This window comes from Zonotrichia leucophrys, chromosome Z, assembly GCF_028769735.1.
Source record: "Zonotrichia leucophrys gambelii isolate GWCS_2022_RI chromosome Z, RI_Zleu_2.0, whole genome shotgun sequence".
Taxonomy (NCBI): domain Eukaryota; kingdom Metazoa; phylum Chordata; class Aves; order Passeriformes; family Passerellidae; genus Zonotrichia; species Zonotrichia leucophrys.
In genome coordinates, this window is record NC_088200.1 from 33,246,130 (window position 1) to 33,270,862 (window position 24,733).

Consider the following 24,733-nt stretch of genomic DNA (forward strand, 5'->3'; position numbering starts at 1 on the left):
TAAGTAAAATAACAATCTCTCAGAGAAGACTATCCTAGATTAAAAAGTCCTGTGAGCATATGCAGTGTGTTTTTCAAAAATACCCCCTTTGTGGTGAAGTAGGTCACTTCCCATCATCCTCACTTAGCTTCCAACTGTCAGGATGTTCTGAGCATGAGAGAGAACTGAAAGGAGATATTGCACAGTTTAATAGAGGTGAGTGTAGGTATAACCCTCTTCTGTATCCTGTTAATGGTACAGAATGAGTAGAGAACAAATACATGTAGGAGCTAAGCAGGACATCCCTGTTTTGCATGAGTACCATGCTTCTGTTTTCCAGATGTCCCATATAATAGTCTTCTTCCTTCGTGAGAGACTGAATGGTGAAAAGGCTCACTGGGACCAGCTTCTAGTTTTAGATAATCAAGAGCCTAGGGCTGTTAAAATTTTTGTCAGCTGAGGATATCTTTGTTCTTCTAGTGTAGGACCCACATGGTTGAGATCTGTAAGCTAGGTTAAATATAGTGCATCATCTCTGGAACTGAAGGGTCTGACTGTGTGTTAGTTGTGGCTCTGAATAAGGGCTTATTCTTGTCTGCTGCAATAATTGAGTTGTCTCTGTGTGGTGTTAGCGATGGTTATCTTAAATCTAGAATTGTGTTGCCACTATCACTTAGAAAGTGGGAAAGGTTACCAAAGTGAGGCTGTGAACTTTTCATCCAGGTAGAATTGGCCACATGAGAGACAAAGGAGTAGTGGTGTTTTGCAGTAAACTATATAACCAGAAGAAGTCAATGTGTAATCATTTATAGTGTTTGAAGTTTAAATGCCTTTCTGGGAATAAAACTTCCTCGGCTTGTTGTTGGACTTTACTTAGGGGATAACTGCGCAAAATGATAATCTGTGATTAACAAGGGATAAAGCTCAAGAATACAGTGAATTTCTTTGACCTTAGACCAAAAGGTTCTGCAGCTCCTTAGAAGGTTTATAGATGTGGAAATGGAAGGGGGATAAAGAGGTTGGAAAGGATATGGAGAGCAGGAAGAAACTGGAAGACTGACTGACATTTGGAAGGATTGAGGAAAATTTAGCCACAATACTGTCTCAGGATCCATGCTGTCTTCTGTTACCTCTGGTCATAAAAAGCAGACTATTGTGAATTCATTGTCTGTCAGTTAGCATTTTAATTGAAACACTGATACATCTACAGTTTGTAACATTTGATGAGAAAATAGTAAACAACAAGTTGCAAGGAGATCTTCCTTTGCTTGAGGAGTTCTGTGCTCATGTAAGAATCTAATTTGATTGGTCTGATTTCCAGTCTCAGAAGAACATAATGGAAGTTTAAACTAATTTCAATTACAGCTCTGTCTTTAAGATAAACTGAGATAAAGTGGGCATGGGGAATAATGTGATGAGTGTAGGAAAACTGCTGTCTATACTTCTGTCTGCATTCAGGATATGAAGTGAGAGGTGTTGGTAACCTGAGACTTGCCTGTGTGGTGTGGGTGAGTGTAGTAGGTTAGGGTATTGTTTGGTGTTCTTATAAGGCAATTATGATATCTTTGACTGTTCTTAGCAGTCTTAGGATTAGAATAGGTTGATTAATTAAAAAAAAAAAGGCGGCAGAGGACAAGATACTGTTCCACTGACCTCAATTTTAATAGCGATACTCTATATTCTTAAGAAACTTAATTTTTAGCGTTGTAAAAACTTTATTGCTAGTGCTGCTACTGCTATAAAACTTGATCCCTATTTTGCAGTTTTAGTTAACAAAAATGCAAATACTAAAATTCTTTGAACTTCCTAGTAAAGTTTGGCTTTTTAAAATGATGGGATTGTTTGGAAGCTGATGAGATGTATTCCTGTCTGCTAATTTGTTTTGCTGTGGGGCTGTGCCCTTATATTAAAGGATAACGAAATAGGACACAATTCTAAATTGGTTAAGTAACATTTTTATTTTCCTTCCAGTAAGCTGACATGTTCTTATGCCTGTGGTACTTGCAATGTTCTTATGCCTGTGGTACTTGCAAAGTGACTGTAATGTAGCAGAGGATAGAAGCAGACAGTTCGGAAACAATATCTCTCATTCCTCAAGCTGAAGTACTCCTATGGTTTTGATGATAGCTGTAAGTCTCAAAACAAAGAGACTCAAACTGAGTTGAATGACACTGCTGACTTACAGGCACTGGAGTAGGGTAGGGAAATGTAATTTTTCCAGATCTCTGGTGGGAATGAACATTCCTCCACATTTATTTACTTAGTTAGTGTTTTTTAAGTTCCGCAAAGGTATCTAGCAAGAATTTTTCTGAACACAACAACAGTACTTTTGCGTTGGATGGTGCATTGCTGCTTTTGATCTCTTACAGTTTAAGGTTTAACAGCAACTGCGGTTTTACTGACCTGAAACTTTATGTGGGTTGACCACCACAGTTGGCTTTGACACATGCTGCTGGGTATTTGTAACTCTGGTTTTTAGTCAGAACGTACTTCCGTGTACATTCATGTGAAACCAGATGTGTTGCTGTAAAATGCACTTTTGTCCTGTGGAGGCAGATGGGAATGTGGACTTCGGTATTTTTTACTACACCTTACCTCTTAGTATTCTTGTAGTCTCTGCCTTGTTCTGGTAAATGGTGATTTAATTGTTCTGGCTTCACTGGTGTGATGCGGTCAGTGCGTTTGCTTACCTCTTCTATACCCTGCCCCAATGGACTGATGGTTTTTAGCATGAAATCTGTTGTCACCTCAGTAAAACTAGAAAGTATTGTTTGGGGTTTTTTTCCTTTTATCACAGTATGCCCAATTGTGGTGCATATGTCCCTATCCAATTTAATCAGATTTTTAATAAAGTAATAGTACAGTAAGATCATTGCGTCTGTTAAGAATTTTCTTTCATGGTGTTGTAGAGATTAAGAAACTAGGCAAGTGCTCAAATTGACCCAATGTCACTTTAGTCAAAGATACAATAATCAGCAGGAGATTGGTTAACTGCTGTTCTCTCATGGATACATTTAACCTCTTGATCATTGAGAAAGAGCTGCAATTATGTGGTACAATGGAAGATACTTAGTATTTGGTCAGTTAAATTCAGAAATGATGGTTGGCTTTGTAAGCATGGAATAATTTCAAAGTAATAATATGTACTTGGCTGATCACAGATTCCTGTTGCTATCTGTTGAGTTGTCTGTTTGAGAGAGGCTGAAGGTGGTAAGAAACAAAGTTGAATTATGAGATTGCCTGCTGTAAATGAGGCAGAAAAAGTGAAATTAAGTAAGAGAGCTAGCCTACAGTGAAGTTGGATCTCAGTGTATTTCATTATTCTCATAAAAATTTTTCTTTCCAGTAAGAGCATATCCTGAACTAACATTCCTAGTATGAAGCTGCTTTCCCTGAAAGTTGTAACTGTGAATAAATCTTTTTGGTATGCTTGTTATATGTCCTCTGCCTATTAAATATGGGATTACTACTAGTGATCATTAGGAGAAATTCCCTTTTATTCCAGACTTCCTTACTTTGCTGATTTGTAATGGAACTTCTGTCCATAGGGAGTCAAGACTTCAGCAACATAAACTATCTTCTGAATTAATTTGAATGTTGAAAAGCTTAACTATTGCTCTCTAATGAAGGAGAATGTTTTTGTGAAGCAGCTGGACCATGTAAGTATTGAATCTTATAGTGGAGAAAACAGCCAAAACACACTAAGAAAAATTATGTGTCCTTAAGAGAAAGTACATTAATTATTATCTCATTAAGAAAACACTGCAAGTGTTGAGATTAAATACTTCTAAAAATGAAAAAGGGACATCAAAATAAAGGAGACTAGGTGCATCATTGTTCAGGGTAATCTCAGAACAAAAACTGACACCTTGCCAAAGTTTGAGAATTTTGGTTGGAGTGCAACTTGCCTACTACTGATTTCACTTGAGAATTAAACTTCTGAGTGTCTAACAGGTATTATTCTGAATGTAACTGCTATTACTGTTTTGCCATGGTTTTTTTTTTTTTAAGAATTTTTTTCCTTTTCCATTTACAGGATGTGAAATATTCTGCTGAGCTGATTGTTAGAAAAGCCTCAGCTCAGAAGGTTTTTTTTTTTCTCTGAAAACATACCTTTATCTGTGGCACTTCAAATTCTAAGATTAAAAATGGTGTAGCTTCTGTATGTTTGATGTAAGTTTTTTTTGGGGAGATACTGAGACAAATAGTTCAGCAATTATTGAAAGAAAGAGAGAACATTATATGTGTATTTCAGTTCTTGTTGAAAGGATGAGAGGTGAGTACCCATGAGTACCCGGACTGTACTCGTGACGTGTTTGTCTTTTCAGAAAGAAATTTCTTTTATGTTATTGTGTAATTATGGAAGATACAGAGAATTGGAGGGCTGACTGCCTTTTTTAATTGATGATCTAGCTATGCATTTTGATGGAGTAAGAAACACAGTATTTGATGGAAAAGGCAAAATCGGTGAAGCTGGCATGTCTGTTGTGTACTGTCTTCTTGTATGTGTGCTGTCACTGAAAGAGAATTGATTAACTTCTTTCAGTAACTTGTTTGAAAAATTGGTTTTCTTCTGCAAAAGTTATTTTTCTTGTAATATTTTGAAGAGGGATTGATTCCATGGGGTAACAAATGAGCCCCTCCGAGTGAGTGAGCCCAGAAGAAGTTGGTGCAAGGAGGATTTTGTCCGGCAGGTGGCAGAGGACGCGGTGTGTACCTGCTCTCCATGTCCATTCCCGCGTGTGTAAGGGGGACTGTTGGCAAGGCACACCTGCTTTCATGGGATAAAGTACTTCATTTTCAAGAACCTTAAAGTACAAGTAACAGAATCAGTAATGTTTTCTTTTGTTAAGAAACAGCAGCAGTCAACTACTTCCTTAAAAGTAATAAATTGTTCCGCCCATCTGGTGTGGTTTGCAAGTTGTGTAGGTTTATCAGCTCTAGAAAAAGAGAATTAGTGTCTTGCTAACTGAGGAATCTTGAATTTTCCCTGCTTGTGATATGTATCCTTAGTAATATTCAGTGAGAATAATAAACTGTCTCTTAATGGAGACATAAACCTGGTAATTGGAGTGCATCCTGGACTTTCAGGAAGCCAGCCTGGCTTACCTGAATGTGTGTTTGTGTAATGTGGTGAAGTGAAACACAAATTAAATGTTGCCCTATTGATCCATGCAGTGATTATTGCCCAAAAGTCTTTACTTGTGAAGTATAGAAGAGATGTAAATGGAGTAATGCACTTTGTGTGTGTGGGCAGGATTGTAATATTGAAGGAGGATAGAGGAAAAACCTGGTGAGAACTCATGGTTTTATTGTCAGGCCAGCAATGGCTTCTCAGTGCTGTAGTTGGGGACTCAGAGATGTCTTGAAAACATTTGGCTGGTGGAGCATGTCTGTTTTCTTGTGCGAAGTAGTGGGTTAACATGTTGCACCCTGAAAGGGGGCTGTTGGCTTCACATGGAGCATTTATTCTATACTTTTTATAGGCCCTCAGAAGGAACATTAGGCAAATGTATACAGGAGCAAAAAAGGCTATATAAATGGAATAGTGTAACCTTTCCACTTTAAATAGTCAAAATATGTATTGCTTGCAGTGTCCAAAATTGTATGTGAGTTACTGGGCCTTGTTAGTAGTTGATTGTGATGTTGGGGATGTAACTTGATTCTGTTAAATTTATTAGTTTCTCAGAATTTCAATGTATGTTACTAATTATTAATAAATTGGTTTTATCAATCTCAAATTTAGGCATGGCAACTTTAGCTCCTAACATTCTTAAATGTGAGAATTGCTTTCTCAATTTCTTAAAGCAATGTCCAGTTTCATATGATATTGTTGTATAGCTTCTGTGGGTAAATAAAGTCTTGGAAAATAAATAATGAAAACTGAGTGGTGGATTTTCATTACCCCATTCAAGGAGTTTGTGATAAAGCTGGCCTATATTCCTGCACTGACTGAATATCTTAAAAACACTTCCCTGTTAATACTGTTGTTAAAACAGCAACCTTGTCTGTGGTTGTATAAGAAAATTCTTGAAAAATAAATTGCAGAGCTACAGTTCTGTTTTCTAGTCTAGAGGTACAGACTGAGAAGGTATCTGTGGCTTCGGGCGGATTTCAGCATTGCTTGCTTGGTGATGGTGTTAAGTGTTGGTCTGTCAATTTTTGCTGCTAATTTTGATTAAATGTCTCACTTCTGGTGCTGTAGCCAATTTCAGTGACAGTTCATAGATAAGAAAACTTCCAAAACTTGAAGGAACAAGAGGCAGATGGATAGAATTGTTTCCATAACCCTTTTCTCCTCAGGTAACATCAAAAACATTGCATTAAAGAAAACTCATGGGTTGTGTAGAAGTAGAGAGTGACACTATAATCCTTTGACTTACTTAAGATGGCTAGATGTTGAGCTGTATAGAATTCTTTAAAGGTAATCTTCATTTTGTTTCACTTTCCTTCTGTTTCTCTTCTATAAGATTGACTTAAAAAAATATATGTTCATCTCCCATCTGCCAGCACCACACATGGATTTCACTTTCATGCTTCTGTGACATCCTGTGATGATGATCTGGTATCCATTAAGATTCTAATGAAATCCCTTTTCCCCAAAGCATTGTGAAGTGACAGTATGGATGGTTTGGTGTGGATATATATGTATGGGACAGTTGAAAACTTCTGGGTGATGTTTTTAGAGATTTTGTGTGTGTGTGTGTAATAGAAAAAAAAATTTACTGTGTCTTCATAGGGTGTTCAAAATTCAGTGTAAAATACTCAGTGTAAAATTCCTTTAGGAACTGAAGCTATTTTCAGAATAATACAGAACAGGAATGTTGTCTAGATTATTTCTTAGTCATATGCAGAGTATGATTGTGGAACACGAAAGTGGCTCAATTTCTTTTATGACCATTCAGAAAAATAAACTTGAGCTCCTTTGTGGAACTGTAATGTTGTCTTCCCTTGACAGCTTTAAACTGCTACAGAAGCACAGTATAAGGTGGCTGGGAAGGGACACACAAGGATAATTGAATCCAACTCCTCATCTTGTGCAGGACACCCCAAGAGTCACACCATGTGCCTGAGTGCATTGTCCAAACTCTGTCAGGCTGGTGCTGTGACCGCTTTCCTGGGGATACTGTTCCAGTGCCCAGCCACCCTCTGGGTGAAGAAACTTTTTCTAATATCCATCCTAAACCTTTCCTGACAGCTTCATGCCTTTTCCTCAAGTCCTGTCGCTGGTCTTGAGACTGAAGAGATTGGTACTTGTCCCTCTGCTTCCTCTTGTGAGGACATTGTTGACACTCCCCTCAGTCTCCTCCAGGCTGAACAGACCAAGTGTCCTCAGCCACTCCTCATCCTGCTTCCCCTCAGTGCCCTTCACCCCTCCATGCCCTCGCTGGACACTCTCCAGTGCTGTCCTTCTCACACTGCAGCACCCAAAGTGCCCCCAGCGCTGCAGGTGAGGCTGCCCTGGTGCAGAGCAGAGCAGAGCAGGACAATCCCTCCCTTGCCCGGCTGCTGATGCTGTCCCTGATGCCCCACAGGACACGGGTGGCCCTCCTGGCTGCCAGGGCACTGCTGGCTCATGTTCAGCTTGCCAGGGACCAGGGCCCCAGGTTCATTACTGCGGGGCTGCTCTCCATTCAGAACCACAAAAGCAGTGTTTGCAGGAGTTAGTTTCAAACCCATTGTAACTACAACATCCAGGGGAACATGCTATGGTATACTCTAATAGTTCTCTCATCTCTAATGTGCTTAGAAAAAGCTGCATAAGAATTAATGTTAATCACTTCCAGGTATCTGTAGTTGTAGTTCACTTACCTTGACTTGTGAAATTATGGCAGTTGAAATACTTTAATATTTCTAGTAAGTTAGTTGAATAGCTTATCAGTGGTCAAAAATACGATGAGAAGCTCCCTTTTTACCTGTGCTGGAAAAAAGTTCTGTTATTTTGGGTAGCAGGTTATCAGAATAGAAGGAAATTATTTCATTGCTTGTTATCTATTCTAAGCATATGAATTCTCACATTTAGGAAGAAAATAATTATTTTTAAAACTCAGTGATGGTGATTGCATGCTGTAGAATATTTAAGGTATAGGAAATAGCCCTGACAGAGATAGATTTAGGGGCAGAGTACAAATGAGTTTTTTCATGGTGCATAATTAATATGATTTATCATATGCTACCACCATGTGTAGTATGAGAGTGGCAGCCACACATGGGATATGTGTATGCATAAAATTAAATTTAAATTAAATCTGCATTGTAAAACTCTAGTTACATATTCATATATAGTTTTGCATGCTTAGGTTTTATCTGGTTGATTGGCTGATTTCAGTAATTACAGCGATTTCTAAATTTTCTTGTTTTGTCAATCAGTATTATTTTTAAAGTGAAGCTTTATGATTAATGCAAAAAAGTGGTAGTTGAATGAAGATAAAAACTTACTAGATTTATGTAATTGTCCTGAAAACTGTCCTCTATCATGCTTCTTTGCAGCTTTAAATAAACATGGGCTTAGGAGTATGTGTCTAAATTAATTCTGAAACATCCTTCACATTTAATCAGGTCAAATGCTTCATTTGTAGGGGAGAAAATTTTTTGGCAAAATTGGAAGTTGATAACTGTTGTCCTAAAATGATTTTGCCTTTCCTGATAGGGGGAAGGAAAAAAAAGTTTTTTTCATTCACTGTATACATTTTCTTTTGTGGCACATGTACAACAGAATTGTGCCTTTCTCCTACAAGTGATGTGAAAGAATATGTGAGGTATTTTGCTGTATTTCGTATATATAAATATTAGGATAATTATATTAAAATGTTTCAAACAGCATGGATTTTTCTTCTAAAACACAAATTCTTATATACCACAGTCTTACCTGCCATGGTTTTGATGGCGAATATAACTGAAATAATAGTCTGAAAATAATGAAAGCCTCCAGAAAAAAACTGTGCTATATGCATTTTTAAACATGAAGATGCACTTTTGGCAATAACTAAAGATATTCATAAATTGTGAGAAAATTCAGTGGATGCTTTCCTTTTTATGTGCAAACATCTGCTTTCAGTTCCTTCCAGTACACCTTTATAAAATGCAGCACAAGCCTAGGAAAATGCCTTTTCTAGAATTGATAGTGAATGCACTTCTCACTGAAAGATAGTTTTATACTCTTCTGTTTGGGATTTATCTCATCTTCCACTGGAAGACAGTCTTGTCTTTGTTTCATTCTTCTGCCTTCCAGTATTACTTAGGCAGCTGTACCAATGACCTTCAGCATATTGCAAAACATGTTACACTTGCACTCTGTAGCTGGGTAGTTTCTTCATGCATGCACATCTGTGCTCTTTGTCTGCCTGTAATCCTTTCTGTAAATTGTTCTGCTATGAAATTATAGCTTCAGTGGTACTTGAGGGGTTTTGTTAGGTTGTGGGCTTTTTGCATCTGTGCCTGTCAGTGACACATTGCTTGATGGTACAACTTTCTTATACTGTTGTGCCAGTACTGACCTCTGAGCTAGATAGCATGGGGTACTTTTAATTCATACATACACAGTTAAATACACAGTTAGGCTGAAATGATGGCTTCAGTACTTCGGTATTACTTACCTTTAAAGGAACTGATAAATTGAGCATTGAGAAATTTTGTATTTCAGTGATTTAAATATAACTTTTGCAATATGAATAAAGATTGGCTGTAAAAATGCAAACAGCCTTGCAGCTGAAACTTGCAGTGTGTCATGAGAGACAAATGGTAAGATTTTGCCTCTCATCCTTGAAACTTCACAGTCTTTGGTTAATTATTTTTGCCACCCTTACTGGAAGCATGCAACAGCATTTAGATTGTCATTCATTTACCTGTGTTGTTTTTGGAAACAGAAACACAGAAGAGATCCTATGTGAGGACAACATGGATGCAAATGATTTGGACAAAGTTTTAAAATGTTATAAGAAGAAGGAAGATGACATTTTGAAATGGAAAAGGGAAAACAGGAATATTGGGTGGAATCCATAGGAGATAATGTAGCATTTTTTCCCCTCTGTTTCAAGCAGGTGAGGGGATCTAGTCACTTTTCACTTTGATTCTGTAAAGCAAAAAAGTTTTCACTGGGGTCAGCATGCTGCTTAAAGAGATACTACTCTTGAAAAATGAATTCAGGAGGGATGAGTAGCCTTTGTTATAGAGGAAGGCAGGATAGTTGCATATCCCCTTCTGGCCTACAGATTTGTAAATCTAGAAGTGTGTTTGAGTTTCCTTGTCTCCCTCTTGTGGAAACGGAGTTTTGGTCAGTGTATCTCGTTTCGTAACTGAAGTGCGGCTCTAATCCTGTAACTGAAGTCTGTGTCGGCTGAGTTGTAAGCCACTGACCAAATGTGATGGATGCATTTGGAGCTGGAGACATTAAGGGACAGGGAAGAATAAACATGTTCAATTAACATCACTGTGTAACTTAGATAAAAATTGACTGCTTTTTAGAATGATACAGAGAAATGTAGCTTAATGGCAGAAGTTATATATTTTTTAATTGTAACAAGTGTAAAATAATAACTTTAATGCATTTCAGTTGTATGAAGAAGAGTTGAGGGTTGGGGGCAGGGAATACAGCAGCCTTTTCTTTTGCTGTTCTTCAGATAAGCTCTTACTGCTCAGCATTATCCTTTCAGCTATCCTTCATTTTTTTTTGTTCTAAATGCCTTTGCTCCTGGCAGGTTTTACTATTATGGAATGTACATGGACTACTTCTCAAAATGATGCAATATGACAGGAAATCAATATTTCTTTTTCATACTAGATTTAAGGGTGTGATTGTCATAGCCTCATCTTAGAGTGTTAATGAGTGAATAGCTGATAGTATGGTCACAGCCTTTGTGGGGCGGGGGGGGTAAATCGGTGATCTGTTTAACCAGCAGATTGGCAGATATGAAAACTCCCACTGCTGTTTTGCTCCTTAAAATCTGTGCTTTCAGACGTAACCTTTAAGGATCTAGCACCTAGTTTTTGACGGAGATGAGTTTTTCTTGCACCAGTGGAGTCGGCTGAGCTGATGAGAGGCCCTCAGGCGACAAGCCCAAGGTCACAGCCGGACCTGCTGGCCGCGGTTGCCTGCACCCCCGAGACAATCCGTCCTCTCTCCGCGGGTTCTCCGCAGCCGCACTTGGGAATCCAGTAGGGCGCGGCTTCTGCCACGGTGCCGCTATGGCCCTGCTGCCGTTCCCTCCGGCGAGGCAAGGGAAGCTCGTTCCCCGCGCTGTGGCTCCGGGTGCCCGAGCGGCCGCGGGCGCTGTGGGGCGGCCCCGGACTGCGCCCCGAAGTTGCCGGGCGCGCACCTCGCGCGGTCACGTGCGGCGGCGGCGCCAATCGGCGCGGGCGTGATGTCAGCGCTCGGCAGCTGCGGGGATGCGGAGCGGGCTCCGGGCGGTCCGGCATGGCCAGGCGGCGCCGCGCGGCGTGAGGGCGGCGGAGCGCCGGCATGGACGAGCCGGGCATCCTGCGGAGGCGCGGGCTGCAGGTGGGGCGGGGCGCGGCGGGGCGGGGCGGGGCGCGCTCCCGCAGTTGGGAAGTTGCCCTCCTCACCTGCGGCGGGGCGCGGTGCCGGCGGGGGGACACCTGTGGGTGGGCGGCGGCGGCGGCGGCGGCGGCGGCGGCGGCCGGGCTGCCGGGGGCGGGCGGCGGGCTGGTCCGCGGAGCCGGCGGTGCAGCCCGTGCCCGGGCGCTTCCCGAGGAGCCGAGAGCGGCGGTGGCGGCGTGGTTCTCCCCGGCAGCCGCGCTCCGGGCCGGGCAGCGGACGGGCATTACCGGGGGGGTGAAAGTTTGGCGGGGCTCGGCGCTCCGGGCGGCTGCGGTGCACTTTGCTAAACGGCGGAGCGGGCGCGTCTTCCTTTCCCGGGCGGCTTTGGGCTGACTTTTCCGCTGGCGTCCCTTAACTCTAGAAAACCCCGTATCCCAAATAGAGCGAGGGTTATGACACGGTGTTGGTGCCGTATGTTGTTTGAAGCCAAGTCTCGAACCGTATACCCTTCTAGGATAATGCATAAGCCGCTCAAATAATTAGAATGTGCGCAGTTATATACATATATCTATTGGTAGGAAGTGTATTTATAAAGAATATGTGACTACAGGCGAATAGACGGTGTAGTTACTTTTTTAATATTTCACCAAAATGGAGCACCACCTCAAACTACATCATTACGGCCCATTGTTCAGAAAGCCCCTTTTCTCAAGTAGCTCTCAGCGATGAATGTACTTCCTTTCTTTTGTTTTCCTCCACATCTGCAATTTCAATGGGAGGAGGGTGAAAAGGAAAGTCTCCATACATTTGGGATCCTTATTCTTAAGTAATGTAAACTCCCATAAAACGTTTAACATGCACTGAACTTGCACAGTTCTGAACTTTTTAGTAAGACACCCTTGTTGATCAGTGCTTTCAATTTGGTGCTGATCCAGTGCGACAGTTTTTGTTAGACAGAGGTGTACAAGTTGAGTCTCTAACACATTGTTATGTAGGATATGGAAGTCCTCAAATTCTTTTGGGCCTTTTAAAGAATCCATTAACTTTTCTTTAACTTTTTGTACGATAACACTTGCCTGTGGAAAGTAAGTAACTTTCATAAAAAAATTAATTTAGTCAGTCCTTATATCTTAAATATTTTCTGTCATTGATAGCCAGGTAGGGGGGAGAATCTCTGCTGCAGATTGAGACTGCGGATGACAGCTTTTAAAGGATGTAAGAGTTTCAAGAGGTATATCTTCGTAGTGAAACCGGATTTCCTTCTCTTCAACCTGCTCTAATCCATTTAGTAGTGTAAACCGGATTTCTTCCTTTTGAATTGAACTTCAGTCTGGTCTGATTAACTTAAAACTTAAACCTTTGTGTGAAAGAAATGTGTTGAGTTCTGCAGGTGCTATTTTTATTTTATTTTCTGTAACTTTAATAAAACAATTTTGAATGAATACCAAAAATATTTTACAGCTATTTACAGTCACCTGAGAGTATTAGGAGTTATACAGTGACTAGTCCAAGTAGCAGAGGGGCCTATTCACGCTTGCAGTACCTGCAGTTTTTGAAGATGTGTACTTTATGACTGTCCTTAGCACCTGGTCCTAGAATGGAGAAAATCAGCTAGTGGTCAGAAGTGTTAAAATTGACATACTGTCATTTAGAAAAAGATGGGAGGGATAGAAATGCTGTTTACACTTAAGTTGTATTCATTAAAAATTAAAGTGAATCTGTCTATTATATTGTCCTCTTGCTCTCCTATATTCTTCTGTTGCTTTGTTTCTGTCTTATCTGTGTTCATGCAACTAGCCTAGAGACTGATATGATGATCTTGTGAGCTAGAAAGCAGGTTATATGACAAAGGGTGTAGCTGCTGTTTTAAGTTTTGTTAATAAATACTAAGTGTCTGAGTTGTTTACTTTGCTGACCTTTTGATATTATAGTACATTCCAAAATAGTGACTTGGTTATTTTATAGTCATAGTATAAGTTTTTACCATAAAAAACCACCAACCCTAAATAACTCTCCACTCTTTGTTTCCTGTAGGAGTAATCCATGTATTTTGCCCCTTCTTCTTTTTCACATGTTATTGATACTCTCATGTAAAGACTATTGAGTATGTTCTCAAAAAAAAAAAACAAAAATCCTCCAAGAGAATAAAAAAACCCCAAAACACCCCAAAAACCTCAAAATGAAAAAACACCAAACCCAAACAGACAAACCCCCCCGCAACAAAACACCCACCTCCCCCTCCAAATAGCAAAACAGTGACCCCCAAAAATCAATGGAGGAAAAGGAAAGGAAATTTTGTGAGTTAAGACTGTTCTAAAATATCTGTGATCTTAAATATAAGGTCAGATAACTTCATGTAACTTTGTCAGTTCTCTGGGTTAGAAGTAGAAATTTTAAAAGCAGGTAAATCTGCTTTAAAACTGTGTGCTTTCTTAGGTGAAGCTGCATTTAAATTAAACTGAGGATACAATGATAAATATCATATGAGTAAATTAAAAGCAAAGTTGGTATAACTGCTGGTTTTCTTTTTTCTTTGTACACAGTTTGCTTCAAAGCTTGATTTACAGGACACACAAACCATTTCCTTTTAGATGGGAACCTGATGTAGTTGTGTTTAGTGCCTTGTACCATCGTGCTGTGTTTAAAAAAAAAGCCAGGAAGTTGCTTGAACTGAATCTCAAAATACAAGACTTAAGTAAATATGTAGACTTGGATAAATCTTGTTTCAGCTTGATATGTAAAAGATTTTTAGTTGAGGCTTCTGAGAGAAACGGAACCTTTAATTGGTTGCAACCTGGGTACACATATCTACTTAATCTTGCTACAACCTTTTTCTTGTGTCTAGCTGTGTATTTGTATTCATGGAAGAATAAAGGCATCTGAATCTGTAGTACATGCTCCTTTTCAATGAGCAGATTCTGAAGGTTTAATTGCAAAGAACACTTTTTTGGTAAGAAACATCAGGATAAAATTGATAATTTCTTTCAACTTCTAAGTTTTTAAAGCTCAGTTTAGTATGGATTGAAATAAAAATTTCTTGCAAATAAATTTGAAAAAGGTGAAAACAGCTAGTTACTTCTTGAGCATTATAATTGCATTCTTAATTGCAGTCTGCTAACAGTTTATGTTTGTAGTTGTTTGACTAAATAGTTACTTCCTGTTGCTTTAAACTAACGACTCTGAACCCAGACATGGATGGTAAAGGTAGCACATATTTCCCTGAATCTGTAAGGATATGGGAATGCGGGAGAAACTTTACTGCCAGAAGCAGCCAGCTTCAGTCATGCTTCCACTGCTGATTAAGCTTTCACTTTGTCAGAGAGATGCTTTTTGGGCCTTCACTTTTTCTTTTGCTAATTTCAGTTCTCCTTTAAGTGGTCCGTAAACAGTGTCTTGTAAATCTTTGGGTGATTACATGAGCTTTTTTAATTAGACTTGCAGAGAAATAGACCAACAGCAGAGAAAGCAGATGTATACATGAAACCTCTCAAATGTCAAAAAAATGCTGTGTTTATTTCTTTTCTTCTCTCCTGGTATATATACACTTTCTTTTTCTATGCTGGAAAATTTTCATAGGTAATCTAATCCTTCTTTAAATTCAGGGTGACTGCACTGCATTGTTTGCAGTGATATGATTATAGTCAACATGGAAAATTCCACTTGGAAATCTAATACATGCATTGATTTGAGGGGGCAATGGGTATGAAGTAAAAGTAATTTAATCACAAAATTCAGACTTACTGCTGTAGAAATGGAAGTTGGCAATGTAAAGGAAAATGTGGTGTAAATAGAAAGTTGCTATTTTTGTGGATTTGAGAAAATCAATTTATACCAATTCCGTGTTTTCCTAGAAAGGCTTGCAAAGGGGCACAGTCATTATGTAGCCTTGACTGCTCCTTTCTTCTGTCTTCAGTACAGGAAAACAGTTTTTTTTACAGATTGATGTTTTGAAATGTGTACATAAGTTGCTGAGACCTTTGCAAAAAGTCATACCTTACAGACTTTTCTAAGTGCTTGCTTATTGGCTTAACTGGAAATGCATTTACTGAGAAATCAGAAAGAAAGGAAAGAACTTCATGGAAAAAATGGTCTTACTCACAATCTCACTAAGCAGGTGAGATTTCTTTGGAGAAGAAGGTTTAATGAAAAGAATTCTTTCTGAAATACTGAAAATTGACGTGTGAAGTAGAAGGGTTATCTTGGAAGCCACGCTCTACAGGAGAGAAAAGGAAAGAGGTAGGCTGTAACTATCTCTTCTAAATAACTATCTCTTCTAAGTGCAGTTTGTGTTTGGGTGCTCTGCTGAGAAAAAAAAGAAATTGAAGATCATTAATTGGAATTGGGCCTGGTGTCTCTTGCACAGTGAAGCAAAAAAGGGTGTAAAAGTCAGTCTTACAGATAAGGTTCTGGCAGGGTTCTTAATTTTCACTGGTTTGAATGCTGTGTATGTCAGTGTTCTTCTGTAGCCAAGAGAGACCTTACCCATTGTTTCTGCTGGTGTTTCTGTATTAGTGGAAATGGTTTTACAGTATCAAAGATGAGTTGTGTAACTGTGAATCAGGTTTCATGTATCTCTCTGCCTCTCAATGCGTGTGTGTAAGAAAAATTTTGTGGAGGGCATGGAACCAGAGAAGGATTTAAAACAAACAAACAAAAATTGCAGTTTGCAGTGGATTCAGATTAATCAGTTAAAAGCAGACAGATGTAACACTTCCAGTGTGGTATGGGAATAGCTGTGTGTCTGCACACTGCATTAATGCCCTGCTTAGTAGTTGTGCCCAAACCTGCCTGAAAGGGGCCATACCTGCAAACTAAACTTCTCTACATTTACTAAAACCTCAAAAATTTTGGAGTAATTGAGCTACTCAGAACTACTTAAATTGTGACACTTGCTCCTTCATTTTATGAGTGCATTGCATGAGCAATATGCATAGATGTAATATGTAAAAAATCTCTAAATTTTTTTGGTGTTTATTTTTCTGGTTAGAGCTATATTTATTTTTGAGTCCTTCTATATACTGTTATAGAAAACAGGGTGTCTTAGGTACTAAGAGGTACCTAAAGTTAGAATAGATGGTTTCTTGGCTTAAATAGTGATAGGCAGAGATAGCTGCCATTAGAAAGCTAAAGAGCAGCCTTCTGAGAGAAGAGATACTGAGATAAAGAACATATTTCCTCTCCTTCTTAGCTGTCACTTGTGCAGGCCTAATAGACTGTCCAATCTCTTGATCAGTTTATTCACCTCTACTTTCCAGACATTCATGCATTGTTACATGTTTGTCATATCCTCTAAAACACTTTGTGCCAGACATATTTTGCTGTTATTTGAGCTGTGAAAGCTTTCCTGAAAGGGTTAATCTTTCAGATTACCACCCCCCTCCCCCCCGCCCCCCACTCTGTCTTTGCTTTTCTGTATATTGTGGTCACTTTATTTTGGAGTCCAATATCAAAAAAAGGAAAGAGAGCACCATGCTGCATTCGGAGCAAAAATATTTGGCGTGGGGCCAAACGTGGTGCCTGTAGCCCATATCACACTTCTTACTAATGCCTTCTGATAATTGTAGCAACATTTCTTGATAAAGTCTGCAATAAGTCACAAAGCTGACTGACTGTTTTGTATTAGATTTAGAAGGTGAAACATAAACCTAACATTTCTTTGTGTCAAATCCTTTGGTGAATTTAATGGTAGAGTCTCTAATGATTTGAACTGGTCACAGTTGTGTTCTAAGGGTCATAAAATCAAGCAGCTTTGGCATCCTCCGTGTACTTGTTAGCTCCTATTTCTGAGTCACTTGGCTTATCTCCAAAATCTACTTGTGTGGATTTTTAAAATTTTTTTTTTCTTCACCTGTTTTGTTGGTAACAGTAGGAATAATAGCTGCATGGAGGACAGTAGCTTATTGAAACAGAGTTTTTTAAATAAAGTTCCATGAAATGTCCTTGGTTTGACAAATGGTTTTACTTACTTTGTCACAACTAATGAAACTAGTAATTGTCTGTATTTTCTTTTCAAATATTTTATAAGTTGCTTCCTTTCAATGTGATGCCGTTTTGATTGTGATGCTGGTTCATGTGTCATATTTTACACAATGATTTTATATTTGCTTTAACCAACTGATAAACTACATTTGCTTTAAAAGTCACAAGTTTTAGATTTGTTAAGTTGGCAGTTTTTTCAAAATTGCCCACAGGCTTTCAGATGCTATTAATTCCTTCTATTAGACTGAGGCAATATTTGCTTCAAATTGCTTGTAACACTACCACTTATTCATTTGAACATTAAAATTACATAAAAATCTGTAAGTTACTGCTATGATTTCAAAGCAAAACATTCAATACTGCAATTTCATAATTGTTTTTGATCTCATTTTCTTGGCTTTACTTTTCCTCTTATACACATAGCACTAACTTCTGCAATGCTAACCTTATTCTCTGTAGGATCCTTGCTTCATCCAAGGTAAATCAGAACATCATTGTCTTCTGTCAGCAACTCTTGTTTTCTGTAATCTTATTCAATTACTTTGTCTCCGTTTGTAACTCGCGTTCCTCTTGGATTCCCTTCATTCAAGTCCCCCTTGATTTTAGGTCTACAGTTTAGTGCTTCTCAGTGGCATACAACAGCTGGGATTAGAGACAAAAAGGATACTTGCACTCACTGTCTGTGCCCTTGATAAAAAACAAGCTCTTCAGAGACTTTAGCAGCGAAATACCAGGTTTTTACAGTGCATATTTTATTTGGAGTACTTTGTCCTTTATGGAATTCCTTTGTTTTGTGTATATAGGCTTGGCTTAGTTTCATAAGGATGTTATGTAACACTTCTATGACATCTGCTTATCCTCCCCAACCAAGACATTATTTCAAAGCTATGAACATGCACATTGAAAAATATTACAAGTTTAAGCTTTACTATCAGAAATAGGAGATCCGGTTTTAGCAGCACAAAGTAAAATATTCCATTCTTGTCTGGGTTCTGTAAAAGAAAATGTTGCAAGTGATCAAATCTGAAGAAAACGTTTTAGTAATCAAACTTACTGGATGGTCCATGATTAGAAGATGAGCTTTTGGTAACTAGTAGTTACTGTTATGAAGCAATACATATTTTTTGAATTTCACTTTCAGCTGGCTGGAATCTGGAAATAGTTCAGCATATCTGCCCTGTAAAATTGACTTGAGTGCATTGATATGTTTCATGGAAATAACATCATGTCTTCTGATAGTATTTTAAGTCCTATAAAGCTACAGCTTGAAGTGTGCATGTTTCTGCATGTGTTTTGTGTATTTGAATATTTTTGGTATTCTCTAAAGATTAATCATGTTATATCAAATACAGAAACATATTTGGAGATGTTTTTCAGCTAATGTAGATTCTCTCCTGTTCGTCAGTGTAACTTTCTCTTTCTATGTGAAAAGTAAGGAAAATGTGCTAATTGTATGAAAGTGTGTGCTTGCTTTAACTTCTGAGTTCTTTTGATATGAAAAGGGTTTTTTAAGGTGTTTTACCACTTTGCTTTAAATTATGCCACTAGAAGAATACCATTTCAGTTGCTTTAAAAAAAGCCTCGTGGTATGTACCCAAGTTGTGCAGATACATTAGGGGAATTCAGCAGTCAGAATTTGTGTGCAGAAGAACCTGGAAGTATTCCCCAAACTCTTGTCTTTTATGAATACAACACTCATGAGCACAGCTGGAAAATTTAGGTTATGAGTGGAAAATTGATTTTAGGACTTCAGTGCCCCTTGGGAACCCAGCTTTTTAGTTTTAAATTACTTTTTTTTGAGATTTTAGTAAATTGTTGAGAACTTCAATAAGGAAGGAATAATATAAATGAAAAATAAGAGCAAATGTTTGTGACAAGAGTAAGAGCTACATTTCATGTTACTCTGATTCTATATTCATGTGCTTGTCTTTTTCAGTTCTTCAAGACAGAGGGGTGTATTTGTGTTTTGACATTGAAGAGTATCACAGTTAATTTGGTGTAAGCAAAGTAGTAGTCAGGTGTGGTGTATTATTAGACTGACAATGATAAGTAGAAGGCTTTAACATTCAAGCATACAGAGCATTTTAATATTTGTTACTTTAGTCATGGGTATTTGCTGCTGTCTGGAGGCAACAGTTCAAAATTGTTTTTAGGACAGGGTAGCCAAAATCTATGAATTTTTTGAGTTGATTTTCAGCAGAGAAGATTTGAGGTTGAGCGTATCACATCTATGACTTGAGTAGGGGGTATTACTGCATTTACGTGCTTTGTTTTGTGGTTGTGATAAGAGATTTAATCCTTAACAAATGTATTTGTGTGAGGTAACTGCAAAGACCTCTTTGCATATGACTGCGATCTTCTGAAGAGACTAGTGCCTGCTAGACTGCAGCAGCATCTTGACTGTTGCTTCAGTGTAATTTCTCAAACAGTGGTTGTCTTTCTTCTCTTAGGACTTTGCATTGTTTTACTCCTTACATTTCAGCACAATTTTTTTTCACGAGTCTTTGGAATTTGTTTTCTGTTGCATGCAATTTGCCTAACCAGCAATGCCAAATTTGTTTTTCTCCTTTTTGTCTTCTGGCATTCTTTCTTACATTCTCCTTATAGTCACGGGAAAATGCTAGTCTTATCTAATTGAGATTGAAGATCAGGGCTTGAATATTTTTGAGCATTTGTGAGAAGACTTTGCAACTGATTTTTTTTTTGTCTGATTTTTTATGGTGTTTGGGGGTTTTAGAGTAGAATAACAAGAGAACAATCACCTTTTTTGTACATGCATTTTGTTTTCTACATTTCTGTTCCTGTGTATTTATTTTTGTATGCTTAGGGCTGATGTCTTTTAATGGTTCTTGTAGCATCTTATGTCTTTTAATGGTTCCTGTAGCATCTTATGCCTCTTTCTTTATTTTAAGAGGAAGAACGGAAGCTTCCAGTTAGTTTTTAGCGCTGCTTCAAAATGTAGTAGTGTATGCTTTTTGATTGCCTGTTTCACCCTAAAGACATCTTCAATTATTTCAATATGATTTCTTTCTGATGTGATGTCTATCTGACAAATCAATACTAACCTCTTCTGATGCTGAATCCAGTAAAGCTGGTCTGGCTTATAGGTTTGTGAAGTGTGTTTTCCTGTCTCTCAGGAGATACATGGGGAAGATTTCAGTCACTTTTAAATGGATGAGTTTCTGCAGAGGAGATGTTCTAGAAAAAAGGTATTACTTAAAGCACCCATTTTTCATGTGTGTTCTCTCTAGTACCACTGAGGAAATGCAGTGAAAATCAATGAGGATCCTGTCAAAAAATAATTCTTGCCCTTTTCTCCTTCAAAATGGCCCAATGTTCTTTGTTCAAGTGCTGCAATGATTGTCTGCATAGAACTGGATGTGGTTAGGGAGAAGAGGGGAGTTCCATAACTAGGAGTGCTAATGGGAGAGTGTCTGGCACACTGATGTGTTAGACTGCCAAGCAATTTCAGTAAACATGTTAGTTACACATTTTTGTTACTCAGAATTTTACATCTGTTGCTGTGCTGCAACAATGCGATACAGAAATTTACCTGAGATGATTTTTTCATCTGCCAGTACTTTCTGTTGCTGACAGTTTAATTGGTGCAAGATGCATTCCTGGCCTTTGGTTCGTGTTCTGTTTGGGAGATAGCTTTCAAGGATTTGTTTTCTTACCATTCAAAATTGAAACTGCACATGTGTGTTGCTTTTTATTGACATGATATCTTGCCTTGGCTGTAAGGATTGTCAGTTGTGCCATAATGTGACATTGTTTGTCAAATAACTGACAAACAGTTATGACTGGTTTTCAAATTCCCTAACTATGTAGAAATCTTTCTTACTTAACTATGCTTTTTTTCTGCTGTGAGATGCCTCTGAAGCAGAAAGAGCTTTCCTGATCAGCCTATAAAGCTTGGCTCAGAGCCTAGTCAAGTATTACACCGAAATTCAAATTTTGGGGCAGTGGACATCAGCAGGAAATGAACATCTTAGTAGTTAAAAACTAAGCCACACCAACACACCCCTCCCCCCAGTAAATCCCAAAACAGTTTGCACTTGCTTCAATCTAAAGCTGAGAGAAAAGGACTGTGTGTTACAATTTATAACATGGTCCTGCCCCCACACTTGGCATGCTGATTTGCCTACTGTCTGCTGCTGTGTTTTACAAAAATGAGTAATTTGAATTCAGCATACTTTGAAGTCATGGAGACTACGATGCAGGATTATACTGCATTGTTTGTTACCTCTTGCACCAGCACAAGGGCTTGTAGACATTTTTGGATTATGCTATGTTATCAGAAGGGTAAGTTCCAAGCTTCTGAACACCTTCTGGTCTGTCTTTGCCTAAATTGATTCTCATAATGTCATCATCAATCTGTTGCATTATTTGCATGTCACCTTGAGTAATTCAGCTTTTCCACACTGTATACCCTTTAAGTGTCGGTGAATTTTCAGTATCATGCCCTGTGGGGAGAGTATGTTCTGCTGTCTAGTTTTGTGAATTTTTGTGAGAACAAAATGTGTACAGCCTCCCTCCCTTTCTGCACATCCCTGCTACCTCTATCTCTCATGAAGTATCAAATTGTTCTAATACGTTGAATTATTCTTTATGAGAAAAAGGCCCCAGTGCCTGTAAGGACTGCTTTTCCCCTCCTGTTTCATTATGAAAAGCTGATTAACCAATCTGCACCCATAACACTCAAAATTTGAATAATTTACCTTTTGAGTCTCCCTAGATCTTTTGTTTTTTCCTCTTTCCTAGTCTCATGTTATTCTGAAACAGGAATAGCATTTCATTATCTCTGGTAAGTTGAAACACAGAGAAATTTATTTGTACAAGACTGCAAGGCTACTGGTGACCTTACAGCAGATAAGACATAACTTTATAACAGATAGAATGTAATAGAATAAAACAGTTGTCAAAATTTTATCTACTAACACACTTCAAGGATTAAGTATGAAATGATCATAACTGGATGGACCCAGTCTAATCACCTGTAACTTTTACCAAGCAGATATCTGATAGAGAGGGCCTTGGTGGTGTTCACAGATCTCTTCAGCAGGTAACCTGGGCCAGGAAGCTGTCTGTAGGAAGAAATACTAATGCTGATGTAGCATGCTGACTTTCTGAATTGTGTAATATAATTAATAAAAACATAACTGGGTAATATGGTAAATTAGTGTTGCAGTGCTGCTGGTGAAGGTTTTAGTAATGTGAAATGACTTGATTATGTAGCCATCCCACAATATTTACTGCTTCCTTTGCTATATCCTAAAACTACTGAGCTATCAGAAGTTGAATGGCATTCTTTGTTGCTCATATCTTGGCCCTTTTGAGGCAAGAAAGAAAGATTAAAATCAGACTAAACACATCACATTCTAACACATAATTTTTGTTCCTAATTTTCTTATTTGCTTTGTCCTTTCTTGTATTTTTGCTGTACCCTCACAGCTGTATTTACATAGCCCTCCTAAAGAGATGAATTTTAACAGAATAACATTTTAACAGTGCAGTAGAAAGAAAGAGAAAAGGAATCTTCAGAGCAGTTAAAAATATACAGTGTAGTGGTTTGGTAACTGAATAGAGCAGCTGCATCTAGTGTGAGATGCTGTACAACAGGAGGTAGATTGCCATGTAAGGGAAAGTAACAAAAAGTTTAGATACAGTCTTGGCTATGACGGCAGGTCTTAGCCATAAGTTTTGCTGTAGCTATTGCTCAACTCAAATGCCAGGATGCTCAGTCATCTCTGTAGGACACCTCTATGTATCAGTCGTAGATACATAAAGATGTGGCAGGGACTTGATGGGCGCAGATGTATCTTGAGATAGCCCAGGGCTAGTCTTGGGGGAGGAAGCATGTTTAGAACGATCATGGTTTGAGGAGGTGAGGAGGTAATCTTCAGTACGACACTCATTAATGTAAAAACATAGAAATAGCATTGTCAGCATAAGGATTTGCCCAGTTTTATGTGGATGGAATTGTGTTTGTGAATTATTTTTACTTCAGTGCTAAATACTTGCAGATCTGTCAGAGACGAGCTGTGGTGTTTGTTGGTGAATTCAACTCCTCAGTGTGGAATTTTTGGCACTTATTTCAGATCTTGGTCTGGCAGTTAATAAAAATGGAGAGGAAAAAAAGACGTCTGTGGCCACTTTAGTCTGGAGGTAGAAATCTCTTCAGATAAGACCACATGTTTTGTCACTTGCTATTTTTGCTTTTCTCTTGATACTGCTGTTTTCATGAGAACTGCCACACAGTGAATGGTAGCTGCTCTTAATGGAAACTGCTTTTGGTATCTGTATTAGAGCCTATACATAGCTGAATTAGCTACCAGCCTCTTCAGCCAAAAGCATATTTTCTCCTCACAGCTATTTTCAGGCTTCTGTGACTTTGAAATAAACTATGTGCAATACTTGTTGCCCCTGTGTTGCCTTTTTTTTTGTTTTTGTGGGGTGTGTGTTTTTGCTTTTATGTAGGTTTTTTTGTTTTGTTTTTTCTTACCCCAAGATGTGTGTTTCCCACAAGATTATTTCTTGGATTACTCACCTGTTAAATGAAATAAGCCTCTGTCTCTTTCTGCTCCCTTGCTGACTTTTTGCATGCCACCTAACTAAAATACCGTACCACAGAATTATTTAGGATCCTTCAGTTTTTGCTTTAGCTGTCCTTGCTGATGTGAATTGTGTTGGCCTTTACAAGTTTTCTGACAGTAGTTTTATTATATCAGCTTGTAATTGCAACTGACTGCTTCCTCTCTCGAGGACATTCATCCTTCAAGGGTATCATAGATCCACTGTATGTGCTTTACTGGTAATAACTGCAGTGACTCTGAATGCTTAAGTCTTTTCAGCATGTAGGTTTTTGTTGGCGTGGGGTTTTTTGGGGGGATTTTTTTTTGTTTGTTTTTTAAAGATTGCCCTGTCTTTGTGACATTGACTCTGGTTTGTCTGCCCTTATTAGACAACCCTTTACGGAAGAGTACCTACTGCTGACATTGGCAGAAGGTTTCTGTTTTTATCAGCTGAAATGCAATACTAAGGAACATGACATTACAATGCAAAACCTGTACAGTCTAATGTCTCTAATGCCTTCAAATGCTCTATATCTAATTTTTCCATAGTGAAAGAGTCAGCTTCTTTCCAGCTTTTTTTAATCTCTTGTTGATCTTAGTTGAACCTTCACGTATCCTGATGATAAACTATCATCCCTGCATGGGATAGTATGCATGAAGTCTACCCTGACTGTTTTGGGCTAAAAAGCGAACTGTTAATATA

At 38.5% G+C, this 24,733-nt stretch overlaps 1 protein-coding gene across 5 annotated transcripts in view; it reads left to right on the forward strand.

Moving 5' to 3' along the window:
• MAST4 (microtubule associated serine/threonine kinase family member 4) overlaps window positions 1-24,733 on the forward strand; it is a 293,004-nt gene that overhangs the window by 85,873 nt on the left and 182,398 nt on the right. Inside the window, exon 1 of one of the 5 annotated variants that reach the window (XM_064736754.1) lies at window positions 11,392-11,476. The exons of the other annotated variants lie outside the window; for them this stretch is intronic. Within the exon in view, the coding sequence (XP_064592824.1) occupies window positions 11,438-11,476 (39 nt within the window). The 5' untranslated portion in view covers window positions 11,392-11,437. Of the gene's footprint in view, window positions 1-11,391; window positions 11,477-24,733 lie in introns of those variants that run through there. 5 annotated transcript variants of the gene reach the window in all.